General features: G+C 40.2%; 2 protein-coding genes and 2 long non-coding RNA genes across 7 annotated transcripts in view; 2 read left to right on the forward strand and 2 right to left on the reverse strand.

The window, feature by feature from the left end:
* Positions 1-2,310: 2,310 nt before the first annotated feature.
* On the forward strand, positions 2,311-9,788 carry LOC103509153 (heterogeneous nuclear ribonucleoprotein A1, A2/B1 homolog; the record flags this gene model as incomplete). The annotated part of the gene is given in 4 exon segments (XM_026823550.1): positions 2,311-2,518; positions 2,889-3,077; positions 3,943-4,134; positions 9,505-9,788. Coding segments are annotated over 4 exon segments (873 nt in total), but the record flags the coding sequence as incomplete, so codon positions are not given.
* LOC113467405 lies at positions 6,309-7,359 on the reverse strand. Its single transcript, XR_003391492.1, has 2 exons — positions 7,250-7,359; positions 6,309-6,452 (listed from the first exon to the last, which is right to left on the reverse strand). It is a non-coding gene; the product is annotated as an uncharacterized LOC113467405 (long non-coding RNA).
* LOC113467404 lies at positions 6,451-7,812 on the forward strand. Its single transcript, XR_003391491.1, has 2 exons — positions 6,451-6,544; positions 7,354-7,812. It is a non-coding gene; the product is annotated as an uncharacterized LOC113467404 (long non-coding RNA).
* A 510-nt stretch (positions 9,789-10,298) lies between the features above and the next one.
* The window catches only part of LOC103509156 (zinc finger HIT domain-containing protein 2-like), a 34,792-nt gene continuing 22,321 nt past the window's right edge, over positions 10,299-22,769 (reverse strand). For 2 of the 4 annotated variants that reach the window (XM_026823558.1, XM_026823557.1), the window contains exons 2-8: positions 21,544-21,657; positions 20,661-20,896; positions 16,828-17,005; positions 16,359-16,464; positions 12,554-12,763; positions 10,910-11,084; positions 10,299-10,475 (exon numbers count right to left, since the gene is read on the reverse strand). In XM_026823558.1, the coding sequence (XP_026679359.1) occupies positions 10,315-10,475; positions 10,910-11,084; positions 12,554-12,763; positions 16,359-16,464; positions 16,828-17,005; positions 20,661-20,896; positions 21,544-21,620 (1,143 nt within the window). In that variant the 5' untranslated portion in view covers positions 21,621-21,657 and the 3' untranslated portion in view covers positions 10,299-10,314. Of the gene's footprint in view, positions 10,476-10,909; positions 11,085-11,208; positions 11,326-12,553; positions 12,764-16,358; positions 16,465-16,827; positions 17,006-20,660; positions 20,897-21,543; positions 21,658-22,216; positions 22,344-22,769 lie in introns of those variants that run through there. The other 2 variants (XM_017444057.2, XM_026823559.1) reach the window with 2 other exon arrangements.

Raw genomic sequence — 22,769 nt, forward strand, 5'->3', positions numbered from 1 at the left:
CAAAATCATTTTTAGTGTTTGAATTGTTTTACCAAGTGTGTGTACCAACAAATAAGTTAATACAAACTTATTCCTTTGGTGTTCTAACTACTTTGAAACCCCATAGCTCTCCATTCAAGAAGAGAGAAAGATTTTCTACTTTTTTTAATGTAAATTTGCAATTTGCTTGTCTTAATTTCTCGTAGGCCTTTTTAGGTACAATGATCAATGTCCCTATTTTACACCACCACCAACCACATTTATTTTATTTTATTTTATTTTTTTTTTTACATGTAATAGTTTAGTATGTTGAAGTTAAGCTACCTTTCATAGAAGGACAGCATGGATTTTTATAAATAAATCAATTTCTTCTTCTAACCATATTAACCTTGTTGTATTATGCACTTGATCAGGAGGTACCAACCTCAGTGGTATAGTGGTTAACACAGTGGACTCTGGATCTGGAGGATGGTGGTTCGAGTCCAAGTCATGTCTTGAAATTTAGCATAGTATAATAAGCGGGGAACGATTGAAAGTTCGTGCAAGACTGAATTATATTTGCACCAGACACCCTCATCATCACTGGCCAAAATCAAGACTCTGACATACTATGACACGGGGAACGACTTTTGTGACAATCATTTATGCTAACACAATTAAGATTCCTTTTTTTCTTCTTCTTCTTCTTCTTCTTCTTCTTCTTCATTTTCTACTTCTAACCTTGTTGTATTATGTACTTGATCAGGAGGTACCAAACTCAGTGGTATAGTGGTTAGCACGGTGTACTCTGGATCTGGAGGATGGTGGTTCGAGTCCAAGTGTCCAAGTCATGTCTTGAAATTTAGCGTAGTATAGGTAATAAGCGGGGAACGACTTTTGTGACAATCATTTATGCTAACACAATTAGGATTCCTTTTTTTTATCTTCTTCTTCATTTTCTACTTCTAACCTTGTTGTATTATGTGCTTGATCAGGAGGTGCGTCTGGCGGTGGAGGCTGGAGTGCTGGAGGTGGTAACAACTCGTCCGACTATCAACAACAAAGCTATGGAGGAGGCCCAGTCAGAGGAGGAGGTGGATATGGAAATACCCGGCCCACCCCATATGGACAAGCTGGTATGTTCCTTTTCCCCCTCGGAGACCTCCCTTACCTCGAAAAAAACCTACACCTAAAAATTATGACGTGCTTTTAAATAACTTGACTTGTTTGGCCAAACACAGTTGTGCAGTGGTTTACGTGTTGGACTTCGGATCTGGAGGTTGGTGATTCGAATCCAAGTCAAATCATAAAATTTAGGTAAATAAGCGTAGGTAAGTATGCTTAACACGATTAAAAATTCCTAACTTGATTTGTGTTGCTCGGAGTTAGGTATATCAATTTTTTAAATTACAATCTTCACAGTAAATAAATAATTATTTGGCAATTCTTTGTCCCCAAGGGTTTTTTAGTTTGTTAATGAAGCCTCATATGTTGCTTTTATTTCGTCTGATTTCAGCTGGCGGTGGTGGTGGAGGTGGTGGCAGAAGATACTAAACCTCTTCCCCCACACTCATGTGTTTTGTACAGTCCTCTCTCCCCATGTACTTATATGTGACATGATAAGGTAAGTTGTAAATAATAGCCCTACTTGTAAGTGTACTTTACAACTGTAATTAAACTGACATGAAGGGGTAAACGCTTCGATGTGCGGAACACTTCGTCAGAAGACATGGAAATGTACCTGATCCACTCGTGTAAATCTAGTTTGAATAAGAAAAGGTAATCTTAACCCAACTTTTTGGGCTGTTTACCCCTATAAGCCTCAGAGTGGGCCTTTTGTGTACCGTATGTAAAGAAAAAAGGTAAGTTGTAAAGAAAATTACACAATATAGGTTCCCTATACTTATTGGAATAGGGAAGTAAAAAGGGGTGCAGCGGACAGAAAAATTAAGAATAGGGCTTACTTTTATACTGCTCGAATGGGACTGAAAAGTCCCTTTACTCCAGCAGTAGGCTACTACTATTATTGTGGTCAAATTCTCAAATTATATTGAGGATAAAATTCCATACCTCGGCTGGAATTGAACCCACGCCCTCCTGTTTACCAGGCGAGGGTTTTGATATTTTTTTTATTTTTTTTTATTATTATTATTATTTTTTTTTTTTTTCAAAAAATACGTATTTATTATTAAATCAAGCTCAGAACTCAAAATGCAACATAATAGAACAAAAACAAAAGAAGTATGCTCATGATTCTAGCTAAATGAAATACGATACTTGTCTATTATGTTATTTTTTATTTTTTTTTTTTTTTTTTTTCCCTTTGTTTTTTTTTTTTTTTTTTTTTTTTAGGAAATAGGAAAACCTGAAGCAAATGCCACTGTAAAGAAAATGTTTGTAGGAGGATTGAAAGACCAAGAAGAAGATGACCTTAGAGAATATTTCAGCCAGTTTGGAACCATCGAGAGTGTAAACATGGTGACCAACAAAGAAACCGGGGCCAAGAGAGGCTTTGCCTTTATTGAATTCAATGACTACGATGTTGTGGACAAGATTGTGTGTAAGTATAATATTGAGTTCTAAAACTTATACCAATAATTCAATGATTTTAAATTTGGGGTTTAGAGAGGCTTTGCCTTTATTGAATTCAATGACTACGATGTTGTGGACAAGATTGTGTGTAAGTATAATATTGAGTTCTAAAACTTATAACAAATAATTCAATGATTTTAAATTTGGGGTTGGGTGGAAGAGCTCCTTTTGGAGAATCCTGCCACAATAAATAAAGCCATGTAAAAAAATAATAATAAACTGGTACCTTTATGGCAAACTTGATCCTTCAGAGTTGTACCTACTGTATTTTGATTCCTCTCAGACCATCCCCCCCCCCTTCTAAAAAATTGTCCAATTTTTTCTAAATTTATTTTCAGTGTCAAAAAATCACACTGTTGCTGGACAGCGTGTTGAGGTGAAGAAAGCCCTGAGTCGGTCAGAAATGAATGCTGCTGCTAGCCGAGGAGATTCAAGAGGAGGGCCAGGTGGTCCTGGAGGAAGAGCACCCCAGTGGGGAGGCCCTCAAAACTCTTGGAACCCAAATGGACCTCAAGGAGGTTGGGGAGGTAATTTGCCTGATTTTCTTACCTGATTTTCGTCAAGTAGCTAGGAAATTCTTGGAACCCAAATGGACCTCAAGGAGGTTGGGGAGGTAATTTGTCTGATTTTCTTATCAGATTTTCATCAAGTAGCTAGAAAATTCTTGGAACCCAAATGGACCTCAAGGAGGTTGGGGAGGTAATTTGTCTGATTTTCTTATCAGATTTTCATCAAGTAGCTAGACTCTACTTACAAAGAAATTGAAATATGTATCATGGGAAATTTTTATCATCAATATTATTGTAAAGGTGGAAAATCTTCCTGTCTGAAACTTTGAAAACGGGATACCATGTCAAGTACTAATAATTACTAAAATAATTTAGTAATCTTCTTGTCTTTCTAAGATAACCTTGTGATGAATAAGGTCATGTTGGATTTTTACCAACTAAAAACCACCTCACAATTGGGAATCAGCCTGGATCTGGGTGCGCTTTGCTACAGAACTGATTCCGTCTTGTCTTTTTTTTTCTGTCTATTCTTGCTTCTTTTTTTGTGCTAATGTGTCATAGGAACTGAAACGTTTTGCAAGCTGTACTCTGGAGCTGTCTTGATTTATTGACAGTTCTTATTTGTTCTCTTGCTATATGAATCAGTATTGAATCAACTGCCACTTATCTTTGTTGTAGTAATCATTGCAACCAAGATCCTGAAATGTTGATACAGTTCTTTTCTTTTCTATTTGTCTGCCATCACCAATTAACTAAAGCCACTACAAGAACAACTATCATTACCTCATTGCAGTAACCATTTTTTTTTTTCCTATAAATCACATTAACACTACGGACAGTAGGTCGTTCGTGCTAAATTTCCTTCTTTGTTGATTTGTTCTAGGTCCCAACAACTACCAGTCAGATCCATGGGGTAGTCAAGGTGGACAGTCTGGCGGATGGGGTAACCAACAAGGAGGAGGTGGGTGGGGGAACCAACAAGGAGGAGGTGGATGGGGTAACCAACAAGGAGGAGGGTGGGGAGGCCAACAAGGAGGATGGGGGGGACAGCAAGGTGGTGGCTGGGGAGGACAAGGTAAGATGGTCGTTGAATAACAGACTAAATAAGTCATATTTCAGTATGCACACAGAGGTGATTTTCTCCTCCTTGAGTGTAATAGCGTGACCACACTTCCTGCCACGGGCCACAAAGTCCCTGAAAAAAATCTTATTAGAACGAGATTTTTTTTTTTAACAACGAAAGTCCTTGAAAAAATCTTGTAAGTACCTCGACAAAAAAATCTTGAGCAGTGCATATCATTGGCAGTTGAGTGTGGTAATGTGGCGTCGATGTTGGGAACACTACCGTCAGAACAAGACTGGTGGAAGTTCATATGTTGTAATTTTATATACATTTTATTCCTGAAGTCCTTGAGACTTTTAAAATCTAGCATGAACTACGCGAGGCGAGCGTCTTGATACTTTTTTTTTTCTTTTTTTTTTTTTGCAAAAAATACTTACATATTTATTATAAATCAAGCTCAGAACTCAAAATGCATCATAATAGAACAAAAACAAAAGAAGTATGCTCATGATTCTAGCCAAATGAAATACGATACTTGTCTATTAAATACTATTGCTTCAGTAACACGATAATTCTCTATTCATTAGTCCTGTTTCATTAACTCGATTATTTTTACATGTTTTAGAACTGTCCGACTTACAGTTGAGAAGTTTAATGTAATAGAAAGTCGTGTGATGTTCACACCAGATTTTTTTTACATGTGTTTGCTTCTCATTAGGTAGGCAGACAGCGAGGTACCAGACGTATTTATTATTAAATCAAGCTCAGAACTCAAAATGCAACATAATAGAACAAAAACAAAAGAAGTATGCTCATGATTCTAGCTAAATGAAATACGATACTTGTCTATTAAATTCTAATGCTTCAGTAACACGATAATTCTCTATTCATTAGTCCTGTTTCATTAACTCGATTTTTTTTTACATGTGTTTGCTTCTCATTAGGTAGGCAGACAGCGAGGTACCAGGCAGGAGCTAGGCCTAGGCTAAGAGAAGACAGCTAGGCCTCGGCTAGAGAAGACAGCTAGGCCTCTGAGGTACCAGGCAGGAGCTAGGCCTAGGCTAAGAGAAGACAGCTAGGCCTTGGCTAGAGAAGACAGCTAGGCCTCTCAGTTATGTCGGAAATCCAGCTAGGTCCCCCATCAGGAACGCGAACATCTAGGCTCCCAGTCTAGGCAGCAACAGAGTAATGTTGTATTTCCCTTTCGGAAGCGGAACCGATTCTGATGGCGTGCCATCTGGGATTTCCTACAGGGTTTATACGAGCTAGGTCCCCCATCAGGAACGCGAACATCTAGGCTCCCAGTCTAGGCAGCAACAGAGTAATGTTGTATTTCCCTTTCGGAAGCGGAGCCGATTCTGATGGCGTGCCATCTGGGATTTCCTACAGGGTTTATACGCGACCTGGAAAAACTGGAAAAGTCATGGAATCTGAAAATCGGCGAAAAAGTCATGGAAAATCGTGAAAATTTAAAGAAAACCTGGAAATTCTGATGGCGTGCCATCTGGGATTTCCTACAGGGTTTATACGCGACCTGGAAAAACTGGAAAAGTCATGGAATCTGAAATTCGGCGAAAAAGTCATGGAAAATCGTGAAAATTTAAAGAAACCCTGGAAAAGTCATGGAATTTGTCACCCGGTCAAAAATTAAACATGTTCAAATTAAATATCAAGTGTTTCCGAAAAACGGCCTGCGGCGCATTCACCCTCATATTCCTTGACGTTCTGCATATTTTATTTAAATGAAGGGGTAATGTTACTGATTTTTAGGTACCTCCGCCCCCTATTTTTCTGGAAAAAGTCATGGAAATTTGCTGGAAAAGTCATGGAATTTCAAACCAGGAAAAGCGTATAAACCCTGTCCTATGTTTTGTACAGGCGCTACCACGCCGAAAGAGGGGAAGCGAGCTTCAGAAGAGGGGAAATTTCGAAAGTATACCCTCATATTCCTTGACGTTCTGCATATTGCATATTTTATTTAAATGAAGGGGTAATCTTACTGATTTTTAAGTACCTCCGCCCCCCTATTTTTCTGGAAAAGTCATGGAATAGTCATGGAATTTCATTCCAAGAAAAGCGTATAAACCCTGTCCTATGATTTGTACAGGCGCTACCACGCCGAAAGAGGGGAAGCGAGCTTCAGAAGAGGGGACATTCCGAAAGTAAAATACGGCTTAATTATCACGATTTTAGTCTTGGAAAGTTTAGTAAAAAAAAAAGTTTTGTATGTGTAGTTTTGCTTACTTAGTATTACGTAATTTATCGTGTCCTTTTGTATTATATGCTTAGGAACAAATTTCGACTTCGGACATTCGCGAATCTTAGCACACCTTTGAGACCCCCTGGTTGCTACACTTTTTTTTTTTTAAAGATGAGTGTTAACTTTAGCCTCTAGGTGAGCTTTTATAAGAGTTACTCGTAGGTGTACACTAACTTTCCTTAGCTTTTGTATGAGTTAGGTGACAGAACTCACTATAGCGTGTCCAAGAAGTTGCTGATGAACTCAATATAGGACATCCAAGAAATCTTCAACAATCTCGCTATACGGTGTTCAAGATATTGATGTTGATAAAAGTGTTCGATAGAGGGAACTCTAACAGATGCTAAGGTCTTATCTTCCCGAAAGCAAAGAATAGAGGAGGAGAACAAATTTCGACTTCGGACATTCGCGAATCTTAGCACACCTTTGAGACCCCCTGGTTGCTACACTTTAGCCTCTAGGTGAGCTTTTATAAGAGTTACTCGTAGGTGTACACTAACTTTCCTTAGCTTTTGTATGAGTTAGGTGTACACTAACTTTCCATGTCCGTGAGATAGAACTGTAGGTGTACACTAACTTTCCTTAGCTTTTGCATGAGTTAGGTGTACACTAACTTTCCATGTCCGTGAGATAGAACTGTAGGTGTACAATAACTTTCCTTAGCTTTTGTTTGAGTTAGGTGTACACTAACTTTCCATGTCCGTGAGATGGGCATGGCACTCACAGTGTTGGACTGCACTGACACGACTAAAGTCTGGAGATGAACTCTTGATACTAGAGGCGAGTTTAAACTCTCTTTGTGGACTTGACCATAAGCCATAACGAAGAACAAATTTCGACTTCGGACATTCGCGAATCTTAGCACACCTTTGAGACCCCCTGGTTGCTACACTTTAGCCTCTAGGTGAGCTTTTGTATGAGTTACTCGTAGGTGTACACTAACTTTCCATGTCCGTGAGATAGAACTGTAGGTGTACACTAACTTTCCTTAGCTTTTGTATGAGTTAGGTGTACACTAACTTTCCATGTCCGTGAGATAGGCATGGCACTCACAGTGTTGGACTCCACTGACACGACTAAAGTTGGGAGATGAACTCTTGATACTAGAGGCGCGTTTAAACTCTCTTTGTGGACTTGGCCATAAGCCATAACGAAGCTTAACAATGAATATCAGTTCGAAAAAAGTATTGAAATTCGTGCAAGCTTTTTAAATATTTTTTCAATTTTTTTCCTGTGCAATCTTGGTAGACATAGTGTTGGCGCCTACCTTCCTTGTCCAGTATACAATCACTCATTTTAATCCTTTAAACGTTGTTTTGTTTTTTAAGTTTTTTTTACGACTCCTTTCTCCCCAGTCCTTTATTTCCATCCCAAATCATCTAGATGTAATTTTAATGTTAACTAGGTGACAAAAACATTCCTATAGACACGATTTTGAAATGATGAATTCAGTAAAATGAATTTATGATGAAAATGTAGTTATATTTTGTCATCAGAATAAAAAAGATCATCTAGTTTGATTCACACGATCTCGTCCAGCTAGGTCCCCCATCAGGAACGCGAACATCTAGGCTCCCAGTCTAGGCAGCAACAGAGTAATGTTGTATTTCCCTTTCGGAAGCAGAACCGATTCTAATGGCGTGCCATCTGGGATTTCCTACAGGGTTTATACCCGACCTGGAAAAACTGAAAAAGTCATTGAATCTGAAAATCGGCGAAAAAGTCATGGAAAATCGTGAAAATTTAAAGAAACCTGGAAAAGTCATCGAATTTGTCACCTGGTCAAAAATTAAACATGTTCAAATTAAATATCAAGTGTTTCCGAAAAACGGCCTGCAGCGCATTTACCCTCATATTCCTTGACGTTCTGCATATTGCATATTTTATTTAAATGAAGGGGTAATCTTACTGATTTTTAAGTACCTCCGCCCCCTATTTTTCTGGAAAAGTCATGGAAATTTGCTGGAAAAATCATGGAATAGTCATGGAATTTCATTCCAGGAAAAGCTTATAAACCCTGTCCTATGGTTTGTACAGGCGCTACCACGCCGAAAGAGGGGAAGCGAGCTTCAGAAGAGGGGACATTCCGAAAGTAAAATACGGCTTTACTATCACGATTTTAGTCTTGGAAAGTTTAGTGCGTTCTCGAGGTACATACAGACCATGGGCTAAAAACCACTTTTTTGGAATCAGGGGACCCCAAAACGGATATTTCCAGCCATTTCCCGATTTTGAAAATTTGGACTGATTGTAATACTTTCTCATTACCTTATAGGTTCCCTATACGTAAGGGCAATAGAAAGTGAAAATTGTAATTTGGTGTTGGCTGCGCCACTTACATTGACAGCATTCAGTACCACAGCCTGCACCGCTAGGTCGGCCTCGCTGAAGTTAGCATTATGATTGAGATTATCACTGAGCTGCATTAGACACGAGCCGCGTTCTCGAGGTACATACAGACCATGGGCTAAAAACCACTTTTTTGGAATCAGGGGACCCCAAAACGGATATTTCCAGCCATTTCCCGATTTTGAAAATTTGGACTGATTGTAATACTTTCTCATTACCTTATAGGTTCCCTATACGTAAGGGCAATAGAAAGTGAAAATTGTAATTTGGTGTTGGCTGCGCCACTTACATTGACAGCATTCAGTACCACAGCCTGCACCGCCAGGTCGGCCTCGCTGAAGTTAGTATTATGATTGAGATTATCACTGAGCTGCATTAGACACGAGCCGCGTTCTCGAGGTACAGAAGCCGTTTATTTCATTCCTTAATTCCCAGCCGTTTCTGAGATATAAGCGTGGTTCGCAAATCACGAACCACCCTGTATATTTTTTTCTTCATTTTAACAATCCTTCTCTGCCCATGTTGATATTTCCTAACCTATGTTTCAAAGTTTCAATACTTTTACTGCTTTGCTGTGTTATTTCCTATCCTCTCATTTTAATCTATTGTTCCACCTTTTTCACAGAATTCGCTTGAAAAAAATCTGCCTATTTAAATATCTCCCAAAAACTTGATATTTCCTAACCTATGTTTCAAGGTTTCAATACTTTTACTGCTTTGATGTGTTATTTCCCATCCTCTCATTTTAATCTATTGTTCCACCTTTTTCACAGAATTCGCAATTCCTGTAGGTGCCCTTCTGCCTACAGTGCCTACGCTCTGTAATTGTAAAAACAACACCCTCTCCTGTATCCTATGTTTCAAATCTAATCCTTCTAAATCTCCAAGTACAGGTGAGGAATCTTATTCCTGTCCTATCCCACCCTTTTGTCACCCCTCTTTTTTCTTTCCTTATCCTATAATAAGAGAAGTAATGTATTTTGCCTTCACATGTTGCCACCCTTCATTTTGTTTAGAATGTTTAGATGCGATTTCATGTAGAAAAAGTGTGTCCTAACTACTTTGAAACCCCATAGCTCTCCATTGAGGAAGAGAGAAAGATTTTCTACTTTTTTAAGTAATGTAAATTTGCAATTTGCTTGTCTTAATTCCTGTATCCTATGTTTCAAATCTAATCCTTCTAAATCTCCAAGTACAGGTGAGTAATCTTATTCCTGTCCTATCCCACCCTTTTGTCACCCCTCTTTTTTGCTTTCCTTATCCTATAATAAGAGAAGTAATGTATTTTGCCTTCACACGTTGCCACCCGTCATTTTGTTTAGAATGTTCAGATGCGAATTCATGTAGAATAAGTGTGTTCTAACTACTAAAAATGATTTTGGGTGAGTAAAAACACTTGGCTTTATGTTTTACGTATATTTTTATTAAATTACAGATGGATCCATTTCGGCTGTTGCGCCATCATCAGTGTATTATGATGGCGTAACAGCCGAAATGGATACATCTGTGATTTAATAAAAAGAGAAAAAACTTAGTCCAAGTGGGGGGGGTGGACAGGCCCCTAAATACGGTCCTGGTTTGCATTACAAGCTGGGTTCTCCTGTGTAATAAGCGTTCACCCAGGACATGTAGAATTCCAACTTCTTCAGGGCAGCAGTCAGGCTGGTTTTGGTCAGGACAAAATCTACACTAGCGCTAGCAGCGGAGGATTCGGGAAACCGAGTTGAGAATGATTTCTTAGCGCCTGCAAATTGAAGAAGATACATTGTAGGTTCATTCGGTAGGTAATGATAAATTGATAATGCATACGTAATATTAGATTGTATTAGATTAAGTCTGCCAGCCTAATTAGCTTGGAGAATAGCACGCCTGCCATGTAAGCGCTAGGTCGCGGGTTAGATTCCCGCCCGGAGGGTAGTGCGTCAGCCTTTTTTTTCTCGGCCTTTTGGCTAAGATCAAAGGTACTGCGCCAGCCTTGTAAACGCTAGATCATGGGGTTCCCGCCCTTGGCGAACTTTGTCCTCAACAGATGAGGTGACGGAACGACTGGCTTTCTTCGCTCCTCGTTTTTTGGAACTATAAGACCTCCGTTGGTACAGTTCCCTCTATCAAACTTCTTGAAAAATAATTCGTATAATCTTGACCTATCTTTAGGAGTCAAGCAGGAGAGAAACTTACTTTTATCTCCACCAGATGTCGCGCTGTGTTTCTTGTGGCATTTCAATTCGGTTTTTGCCTGGGTCAGAATATTGAACGCTCCCGACAAAGCATACAGAACGAACTGTTTGCTCATCATGATGTCCTTGGTGTCCGATTTAATCAGAGATGTATCTTCTACAGATGATTTCATTATCTGAAATTTGATATCCATCGTTATTTTATTTTATTACAAGGAACACACTGGTCTAGATGGGGGACTTTAAACAGTGAGGATACCAGCCTGAATTTCCCTTGCTAAAGAAATAGCAAATTTTTGCCTGGGTCAGAATATTGAACGCTCCCGACAAAGCATACAGAACGAACTGTTTGCTTATCGTGATGTCCTTGGTGTCCGATTTGATCAGAGATGTGTCTTCTGCAGATGATTTCATTATCTGAAATTTGATATCCATCGTTCATCATGATGTCCTTGGTGTCCGATTTGATCAGAGATGTGTCTTCTGCAGATGATTTCATTATCTGAAATTTGATATCCATCGTTATTTTATTTTATTTTATTTTTTTTACAAGGAACACACTGGTCTAGCTGGGGGACTTTAAATAGCGAGGTTACCAGCCTGAATTTCCCTTGGAATAACAATTGAACAAGCAAAATGACAAACATAAAATGTACAGATTAATAAATTGAATTTTTGCTATGCTAATCAATTGTTCGTTTTATTTTATTTTTTTTTTTTTACAAGGAACACACTGGTCTAGCTGGGGGACTTTAAACAGGGAGGTTACCAGCCTGAATTTCCCTTACTAAAGAAATAGCAAAAGTTGAGTGCGAAGGGCATCCACTCGTACAATTTGGGCATCCAAAACCAAAAGTCAGCTCCAAAGCGGTCACCTTAGGGCTCATACACAAAAAGCTCACTCTGAGGGTTAGGTGTAGAGGCAAACATCCCTTAAGGACGGGTTGAGCTTATCTCTCTTCGATTTCGGGATGATGAGACCTTAGCAGTTACAGTTCCCTCAATAACTCTTAAAAAGAAATATATGTCTGGTAGGTAGGTCTTACATTGACAGCATTCAATACCACAGCCTGTACCGCCAGGTCGGCCTCGCTGAAGTTAGTATTATGATTGAGATTATCACTGAGCTGCATTAGACACGAGCCGCGTTCTCGAGATACATACAGACCATGGGCTAAAAACCACTTTTTTTGGAATCAGGGGACCCCAAAACGGATATTTCCAGCCATTTCCCGATTTTGAAAATTTGGACTGATTGTAATACTTTCTCATTACCTTATAGGTTCCCTATACGTAAGGGCAATAGAAAGTGAAAATTGTAATTTGGTGTTGGCTGCGCCACTTACATTGACAGCATTCAGTACCACAGCCTGCACCGCTAGGTCGGCCTCGCTGAAGTTAGCATTATGATTGAGATTATCACTGAGCTGCATTAGACACGAGCCGCGTTCTCGAGGTACATACAGACCATGGGCTAAAAACCACTTTTTTGGAATCAGGGGACCCCAAAACGGATATTTCCAGCCATTTCCCGATTTTGAAAATTTGGACTGATTGTAATACTTTCTCATTACCTTATAGGTTCCCTATACGTAAGGGCAATAGAAAGTGAAAATTGTAATTTGGTGTTGGCTGCGCCACTTACATTGACAGCATTCAGTACCACAGCCTGCACCGCTAGGTCGGCCTCGCTGAAGTTAGCATTATGATTGAGATTATCACTGAGCTGCATTAGACACGAGCCGGACTCCTTAGCACTGTGCTCGGGCTCTCCGTTATAATGGCGGCTGGTGAATGTGTAGGCGGCGATTGTGTTGACCATGTTGAACTCGATGCAGGGCGACGGTTTTACGGTCTGGAATATAGATTCCCGCCCGGAGGGTAGTGCGTCAGCCTTTTTTTTCTCGGCCTTTTGGCTAAGATCAAAGGTACTGCGCCAGCCTTGTAAACGGTAGATCATGGGGTTCCCGCCCTTGGCGAACTTTGTCCTCAACAGATGAGGTGACGGAACGGCTGGCTTTCTTCGCTCCTCGTTTTTTGGAACTATAAGACCTCCGTTGGTACAGTTCCTTCTATCAAACCTCTTGAAAAATAATTCGTATAATCTTGACCTATCTTTAGGAGTCAAGCAGGAGAGAAACTTACTTTTATCTCCACCAGATGTCGCGCTGTGTTTCTTGTGGCATTTCAATTCGGTTTTTGCCTGGGTCAGAATATTGAACGCTCCCGACAAAGCATACAGAACGAACTGTTTGCTTATCGTGATGTCCTTGGTGTCCGATTTGATCAGAGATGTGTCTTCTGCAGATGATTTCATTATCTGAAATTTGATATCCATCGTTATTTTATTTTATTACAAGGAACACACTGGTCTAGATGGGGGACTTTAAACAGTGAGGATACCAGCCTGAATTTCCCTTGCTAAAGAAATAGCAAAGGTTGAGTGCGAAGGGCATCCACTCGTACAATTTGGGCATCCAAAACCAAAAGTCAGCTCCAAAGCGGTCACCTTAGGGCTCATTCACAAAAAGCCCACTCTGAGGGTTAGGTGTAGAGGCAAACATCCCTTAAGGACGGGTTGAGCTTATCTCTCTTCGATTTCGGGATGATGAGACCTTAGCAGTTACAGTTCCCTCAATAACTCTTAAAAAGAAATATATGTCTGGTAGGTAGGTCTTACATTGACAGCATTCAATACCACAGCCTGTACCGCCAGGTCGGCCTCGCTGAAGTTAGTATTATGATTGAGATTATCACTGAGCTGCATTAGACACGAGCCGCGTTCTCGAGGTACATACAGACCATGGGCTAAATGTGGGGGGGGAAAAAAAAAAAAAAAAAAAAAAAAATGGTTTGTAATAACAGCCTTCAGTACAAAAGTATTTGACTTGTAAGTTTATTTCAAGGGGTTCAAGTCCCCATAAAAAAATAATAATAAATAAAATAGAAATAAAAAACTTAATGAATGAACCAGTTCCTGGTGGATCACTGAAGTTGAGTAACGTTGCCTGTGGTTGATATCTGGACAGAAGACCATCTGGAGACAGCTAGAGTATCGTGTGTTGTTGGCTTCTTCGAGGGGTAACAAAGGGAACCAATATTTGATTGAGAAGAGTAAACAAAGAAAATTGGGTTATTGGGCACTAAAGTTCTAAATGCGCCAGCCCAGTTAGCTTTTAGGGTGGCGCGTCTGTGTAAGCACTAGGTCGCGGGTTCGATTCCGCCCACGGCAGATTTTATCCTAAATAGGCAAGGTTCATTCTCAGAACGATTGGCTTTCTCCTGTCCCGTCTCTCTTCGCTTTTGGGATGATAAGACCTTGGCAGTTAAAACTCCCACTATTAAACTACTTGGAAGTCCTAAATATTGGACTCCGCGCCTAGGAATTTTATAAGCAAAGGCCCTCATTTGATATCCATCTTGAGACTAGTTTCCACGAAGCAAACTGGGACTGTGATGCCTTCACAAAATGTGCACTGCACACAGTTCTACAAGCTTGGTGAAGTATTCGGAACATGATTTTTATTGATCCGGTTTAGGTTTATTCTTCTCTAATTCGTACGCTATTTCCTGGTATGTATAGCAGATACAAAAAGATATCTTTTCTTTATTCTGCTATTACCATTCGTCGAAAGCTAAAGCCGCTCAGAATGATGCTTATTTGAGTGTTCTTTTACCCTAACTTTTACAATATCTCTAACCGTTTAGTCGATATAGCTGAAAACCGCCAAAAAACTGTAGAAAACCGCCAAAAAGCGATCAAAATACCGCCAACCGCAGCACCTATCTCAACCAAAAGTTCCGATTGTTAAATTACACCGAAAACCGCCAAAAAGCGGTAAAATGCCGCCAAGCGTTGCATCGGTCTTAACCAAAAGTTTCGTGTCGCATTCTTGTCACATTTCACAGCTACATACCAAATTTCAAGTCTCTAGCTCTTACCCTTCTCGAGATATTTTGTTTACAGACACACACACGGACCTATGGCTGAAACTTTGGATTTAGGCTCTAGGGACCTCAAAACGTGTTTTGGCACTAAAAACAAACCATCGAAAATTTGACCCGATTACATTACTTTCCTTCCTATAGGATAAGGAAAGTAAAAAATCCTAAATGTACAAAAAAATCGTAAATGTACAAAGTCGAAGTGAAATTAAAATAATAACGTATTTATATTTTTAAAATAATAACGTATTTATTTTATTTATATTTTTATTAGAAAAACGTCCCAAAATTTTGATAGAATAGCTATCCTATTGTCATTCAAAATACATACGTGGACCAAGACTACCAAGTTTCAAAATCGACCCAGTAATAAAAATGGTGCAAAAGTTAGTGGCGATATTTTGGCCCTTAATCAAGCAGAGATCTCAAGTTAAACAAAGCCAAAAATAGAATAGAATGCTGAATGCAGGTAGGTTGTTTCCTTTCAGAATTCTCCCCCATTTGGCGTGGTAGCGCCTTAACTAAACCATATTAATATTTTCCAAACGGGATACTTTGTCAAGTAGCATTATAACTAGAGGTGGAATTGAATATACTATGACTTAGTCCAAGTCAAGTGAAGACATAGTATATTCAATTCCACCTCTAGTTGAACCATATTAAATCTAAAATTGGATGGGTTCCTTTTCCGAAAGGAAAATACAACTTAGGTAGAACTAAAAAGACCTACCAACCTCAATCGTGTAAGAGTTAGCGTGGTAGATTTCGAATCCGAAGGTTAGTAGTTCGAATCTACGTAAAGAATTAATAACTTCATGTATTAAGGAAGGAAGAAGTCATGGGTGACGAGCATTCATACACACACTTCTAATTGTGGGAATCGAACCCAAAACACCTAAATGTAAAACCGTGATTCTAGTTTTGAGACTGTCATATGTTCCCAAGAAATACGTAAAAATAATAATAAAAAATTCACCTGTTGTTCTGTTACAGATTTCAAGTCATTCAAGCTGTGATAATAAACTACCTCAATTAACTCTTAATACTCAAGCTGCCAAGCTACTCATGTGTGGAAGTAAAAGCCCGTTCGATTCCCGACAAAATGTACCATAGACCTGTTGAACACAGGTCTAATCATTATGATCCTCAATATGAATCTTCCGTGATTTTATTGGTTCACCCTCGTTTTTGCTGACTGATACCTCATTTCATCAGGTCCCAACCCCCTTTTTGTCAGTGTACTCAGATTACGAATATTACGATCCTCGAAAGTGGTCAAAACTTCAATGTTCTGTCGGGGAACTGGCTTAGGAACCATGTGAAGCTGTTTCATGACGTAAATTTATTTATCGATTGTAAATTAATTTTTAAATAATAAAATAAATTAAACCACCAAGAGCTACTGGATACCTAAACCCACTTCTGTGTAGTTTTTTTTTTTTTTTACTGTTCCTATTGTTGTCATTAAACATTTCGAACTATAGGGCCCTATTTCACAAACTTACACATATGAGATAGAAAACAGGTATATTGGGTACTAGTGCAGGATATTCGGGGGTGTTCTGCGTGGCACTTGATTCCGGTTGGTTCACTTCTTCTATCAGAGGAGCTCTGCAACATGAAATAAGATCATATTGGTTTGAGACCGAATACCTACCCTGGTAATATTTATTGGACTTTTCCTTCGAAGGTTTGGTAGTAGAGATCAAGGAGCTAAGTTTTTGAGTTGAAACTCTAGGCAGTCCAGACTCTAGATAAAATAGGATCATATTTACATGGGTATCATGATATGACATTGCCTTTTTCCTGAGCTCTCTATCACTCTTCGACTGTCTTCACAAGGCTTGATTCTTCTTATTCTTCGCCTTTTCCCGCTTATCTTGGGACTAAAAAGTCCCAATATTTTGGCCATTGTCCCTGATCCTTGACAAGGCTAATAATAAAACGACAAGTGGGGGACGGGCTTTAACTTACGGTTTGGTACACCACCAAGGGGTCCAGACGGGCAATATTTTGGCCACGTCCCCTGAGGATACCAGGGACTCGAACTCCGCCCTCTCTGCATCAGTCAGCAGGGACCATACTGCTTCAGCGTTGTTCAGATCTATGTTCTCTAGCCTCGTAGCCAAGTCAGCATCTTCATCATCCGAATCTGTAAATCAGCAAACATTGTTGACGACTTCATGAGTATAACTGATAGACATACATACCTATGCATTATGTTTTCATCTACCCCCACCCCAAATCGTACCTAAAAAACGTCAAAAAATTAAAGCCAACTTGTAAAATCATAATACAATTGAAAACACTAACTTTCCTTAGCTTTTGTATGAGTTAGGTGTACACTAACTTTCCATGTCCGTGAGATAGGCATGGCACTCACAGTGTTGGACTGCACTGACACGACTAAAGTTGGGAGATGAACTCTTGATACTAGAGGCGAGTTTAAACTCTCTTTGTGGACTTGAAAAATTAGTTCAAATTTTTGAATCCTGGCTACGCGTGTGACAGGTTGGTGTCATGCGACTACCCACTTAACTAGGGACCACATTTTTTACTTTTTTACACATTGATTACGTAGTGCAGCGGTTCTCAACCTTTTTTCGCCCACGTACCCCTTGGGCACCCGGGTTTAATCCCGCGACCATCATAATGAGTGCCGGGTACCCATACCTAAGTTGATGTGTAAAATTTCACTAATGCAATATTTTGGCCACGTCCCCTGAGGATACCAGGGACTCGAACTCCGCCCTCTCTGCATCAGTCAGCAGGGACCATACTGCTTCAGCATTGTTCAGATCTATGTTCTCTAGCCTCGTAGCCAAGTCATCATCTTCATCATCCGAATCTGTAAATCAGCAAACATTGTTGACGACTTCATGAGTAACTGATAGACATACCTATGCATTATGTTTTCATCTACCTCCACCCCAAATCGTACCTAAAAAACGTCAAAAAATTAAAGCCAACTTGTAAAATCATAATACATATAAAAAAAATGATTGATTGAAAGCGCGTTACCACTTGGCTAACCGTGTTGCTACCTCACGAAACACGTGTGTTCTCTCCTATATCAAACAGAGTGTCAAAAAATTCAAAAATTAGTTCAAATTTTTGAATCCTGGCTACGCGTGTGACAGGTTGGTGTCATGCGACTACCCACTTAACTAGGGACCACATTTTTACACATTGATCACGTAAAGCAGGGGTTCTCAACCTTTTTTCGCCCACGTACCCCTTTGCTGAGCACCCGGGTTCAATCCCGCGACCATCATAAATAATCATAATGAGTACCGGGCACCCATACCTAAGTTGATGTGTAAAATTTCACTAAAATTACTACTGAGTTATAAACACACTCAGTACCTCTTGGAAATATTCAGTACCTTGAGGTCAAAATTCAGTACTTTTTTGCACTGTACTGCACTAACAAGCCGTCAAAATTTGCTTTTGTCCGCCATTACGGATTCAGTACCTTGAGGTCAAAATTCAGTACTTTTTTGCACTGTACTGCACTAACAAGCCGTCAAAATTTGCTTTTGTCCGCCATTACGCTGACGTAGTGTGACTACAGGGTTTATACGCGACCTGGAAAAGTCATGGAATCTGAAAATCGGCCAAAAAGTCATGGAAAATCGTGGAAATTTAAAGAAAACCTGGAAAAGTCATGGAATTTGCCACCCGGTCAAAAATTGAAAATGTTAATATTAAATACCAAGTTTTTCCGAAAAACGGCCTGCGCTGAAAATCGGCCAAAAAGTCATGGAAAATCGTGAAAATTTAAAGAAAACCTGGAAAAGTCATGGAATTTGCCACCCGGTCAAAAATTGAAAATGTTAGATAATATTAAATACCAAGTTTTTCCGAAAAACGGCCTGCGACGTATTCCTCCCTATTTTCCTTGACGTTCTGCTTATTGCATATTTTATTTAAATTAAGGGGTAATCTTACTGATTTTTAAGTACCTCCACCCCCTATTTTTCTGGGAAAACTCTTGGAAATTTTCTGGAAAAGTCATGGAATTTCATTCCGGGAAAAGCGTATAAACCCTGGACTATCAACGTCATGTGTAGCATTTTCCAACATTAAAAACAACATGATAAAATAATTTTATGGCTGTGGGTTCACGAAATGAGTTTAGACTCCGTTTAACTTTTGTATTAAGCAATTTCGAGCCAGCCTAGTTAGCGAGACACAGTTTTGCGACGTCTAAAGTCAATTTGGCCAGCCTAGTTAGCTTGGTTGGTAGCGCGTTTGCCTTGTAAGCTCTAGGCCGCGGGTTCGATTCCCGCCCGGGGCGGATTTTATCCTGATGGGATAATGTTCGTTCTCGGAACGGCTGGGTTTCTCCTATCCTGTCTTCCTTCTCTCTTCGATTTCGGGACGATAAGACCACAGCAGTTACAGTTCCCTCTGTCAAACCTCTTAAAAAAAAGCAATTTCGAAAATTTTCAGCCAATCAGTTTGCTTAATCCAAGAGTTTAACTTAAACGGAGTTTAAACTCACTTTGTGGATCCGGCCATTACCTACCGTTTCACCAATTAAGGGACAACATTTCTGCCTATAACTATGCTTTTGAAAACAATAATATCATGTTATTTTGTTTGCACAGATGTTAATATTCTTATTTCATACGTAATCCGCATCATGTCAAGTGTCACATTTGATAATAAATTATACAAAAGAGTTGTACTGGTAGGAGGTATGTGCCTCTAATCTAATGCACCTACGATTGTCAGGCCTAGGTACCGCGTGCAAAATGTCGTTAAAATATGAATGGGTAGCACAAAAAACAGTCTGTTTCTAAAATCCCAGTCTACTTAGCTTGGAAGGTAACGCACCTGCCTTGTAAGAAGTAAGGGCTAGGACGCGGGTACGATTTCCGCCCGGGGTGGGTTTTATCCTAAACAGATAAGGTTCGTTCTCGGAACGGCCAACTTGCCCCTTGGGTAGGATCGGACTCGAACCACCATCCCACAGATCCTAAGTCCAACGCGCTAACAACTATGCCTTCCCCGAGCCGGAGTGAACTCGGGTAGAAAACGGTAAACGGAAAATGAATAACTCACCCTTAAAGGAAATCTAGTTAAAAACTTACCCAGTCTGGCTAGGGGACGTTAAACAGAGAGTAGACTAGCGTCTGGCTCAGCTAACCCTAACCAGTCTAGCTAGCTGGCAGTTCTTCAAAGGGCTCTCTCTGCTTTTAAAGAGCAAGCACCTATCTATTATTGGATGGAAAATCCCAAGTTGGTATAGGTAAGTGTTGGTATAAGAAGGTACCTACCTACCTACCCATGAAGTGGTTAGTACACAAAGAAGTCGAGTTTTAACTATACCTACTTAAGTGTTGTAGGCATGTTTTTCCCTTACATAACATTCATTCTCTCTTTGAAACTTTGACTAACGCAAATAAAGGTAGAAGCACACTACAATTTTAGATATTATTTTATTTTATAGAGAGTAGACTAGCGTCTGGCTCAGCTAACCCTAACCAGTCTAGCTAGCTGGCAGTTCTTCAAAGGGCTCTCTCTGCTTTTAAAGAGTCCTCACGGTGGTTGACTGCGTTTCAGAACGAGCCAGCCAATTTAACATGGCTAGAGCTAGAGACCATCACCCCGGTATGTATGAGCAAGCACAAGTCCTCACGGTGGTTGACTGCGTTTCAGAACGAGCCAGCCAATTTAACATGGCTAGAGCTAGAGACCATCACCCCGCTATGTATAGCAGACAAAAAGATATCTTTTCTTTATTCTGCTATTACCATTCGTCGAAAGCTAAAGCCGCTAAAACAACAACAAAAACTTACCCAGTAACTCGTCCTCCTGACCATCCTCCAAGGCCGTCTCATGCATTTTCTGCAGAGCTTCCATCATTTGCTTCCTTGTCTGGGGGTCTGCCGGTGTGCTGTCCAACTCCTCTTGAATGCACTGCTTGAAGAAGTCTTCCGAGCACATCAAATGAGAGGGGCTCTTGTAGCACGGGACTGAACAGTACCGTACACCGCAACGGGGGCACAGGTACTTGGAATTACCACTGGAACAACTGCAGGGAGAGTGTTGAAAAAAAATGATAGAGGAAACTGTAACTGCTAAGGTCTTATCGTCCCGAAATCGAAGAGAGAAGGAAGACAGGACAGGAGGAAAGCCAACCGTTTCGAACGAACACATCCCATCAGGATAAAATCCCGCCCCGGGCGGGAATCGAACCCGCGGCCTAGCGCTTACAAGGCAGACGCGCCACCAACCAAGCTAACTAGGCTGGCTTTTAAGAGGTTTGATAGAAGGGAGTGTCACTGCTAAGGTCTCATCGTCCCGAAAGCGAAAGAAGATAGGATAGGAGAAAGCCCAGCTAGCTATGCTGGAGGGAGGTATTGTATGTAGCCTGTCACTGAATGGGGGGTAAAACTCTCACCACTATAAACCTTAACAGTTATGACAGTGACCTTAAACCCGTTAAAAAAAAAAAAGAGGGGAAAATTTGTTTGCCCAAGAAAAAACTGTGGAGAACCCAAAAAAAAAAAAAAAAAAAAAAAAAAAAAAAAAAAAAAAAAAACATTACTTTCCTACCTATAGGATAAGGAAAGAAAAAGTTGTCCATGTCTATCTGAAAACAGTTTGGTCAGAAATTTTTTCCACCCGCCTGGGATTCGAACCAAGCACCTCCGGGTTGATAAAGAGATTGATACTCACAATTTACACTGCTTCTCCTCCACTCCTGACAAGGAAGAGTCAGACATGTCTGCTATTTGGTCTTCACTGTCTGCCATTCTGATCTTGTTTTCTTCCTTTCAAAATTAGGTTATGCTGTGAAGGGGAAAGAAAATGAGGTCGAATCTCATTTCATCAAGCTGTGTCCACACATAGTCGACGACCGTCGATCGATGTCGACTGAAACCGTCCACACTACCTCGGCAACATAGATTCATCTCGTCGATCGACGGGCGTCGACTATATTTGGACACAGCTTTAGAGTAGTGTTCAAAGGATATTAGTTTACCTGCTCCTATTTTGTAATACAGATTGAGGTCAAAGCACGCCACCACACCTCTAGGGTTTTTTGAAAAAGAAGAAAAAAAAGTAAAAAGCTTTTTTTTGTAAGAGGTTCGATAGAGGAGACTGTAACTGCTAAGGTCTTATCGGCGCGAAATCGAAGAGAGAAAGAAGACAGGATAGGAGAAAGCCAGTCGTTCCGAGAACGAACATTATCCCGTCAAGATGAAATCCGCCCCGGGCGGGAATCGAACCCGCGGCCTAGCGCTTACAAGGCAGACGCGCTACCCTCCAAGCTAACTAGGCTGCCCGAGAGTGAGCAAAGTGAACTTGCCCACAAAAGTGTCATTACAAAGCTACATGAAATACTTACCGCGCTAAATTTGAGGAAGCAAATAAAGCCATAAAAAGCTCTGGGAGAAATATCGAGGAATGTCATTTATTGAGACGTGACGTCACGTGACGTAAAATTCAAGCCGAGTACACACGACAGCTAAGTGGAAAAGAGGCATCTCCAGTTAGGCCCCGTTCCCATTTGTCGATGTCGTTCGGGAAAAAATCGTGTCGTGTGTAGTGGAAACACTCTCATTTAAATTACACTGCCTACAGGACATTCGGGAAAAAATCGGATGAAACTCACGACAAGTTGGAAACGGGGTCTAACACTCGTATTTATGAACAAGAATGATCGTTCTTAGATCAATCTCAAGTCAAAATTGACCAATCAAATGCCTTGAGACTATGCTTAGCACGAACTTAAGAGCCAGCATTTTGTTCATAAATATGGGTGTAAGGCCCAACACAGGAGATATTCTGTCTGTATGCAGCTTTGCAGAATGGAATGTTGGAATGAACTTTTATTAAAAATTATCTCCTCCTCCTCCTCCTCCTCCTCCTCCTCCTCCTGCTCCTCTTCTCTCTCTCTC

The sequence above is a fragment of the Diaphorina citri genome, unplaced genomic scaffold (genome assembly GCF_000475195.1).
Source record: "Diaphorina citri unplaced genomic scaffold, Diaci psyllid genome assembly version 1.1 scaffold471, whole genome shotgun sequence".
NCBI lineage: Eukaryota > Metazoa > Arthropoda > Insecta > Hemiptera > Psyllidae > Diaphorina > Diaphorina citri.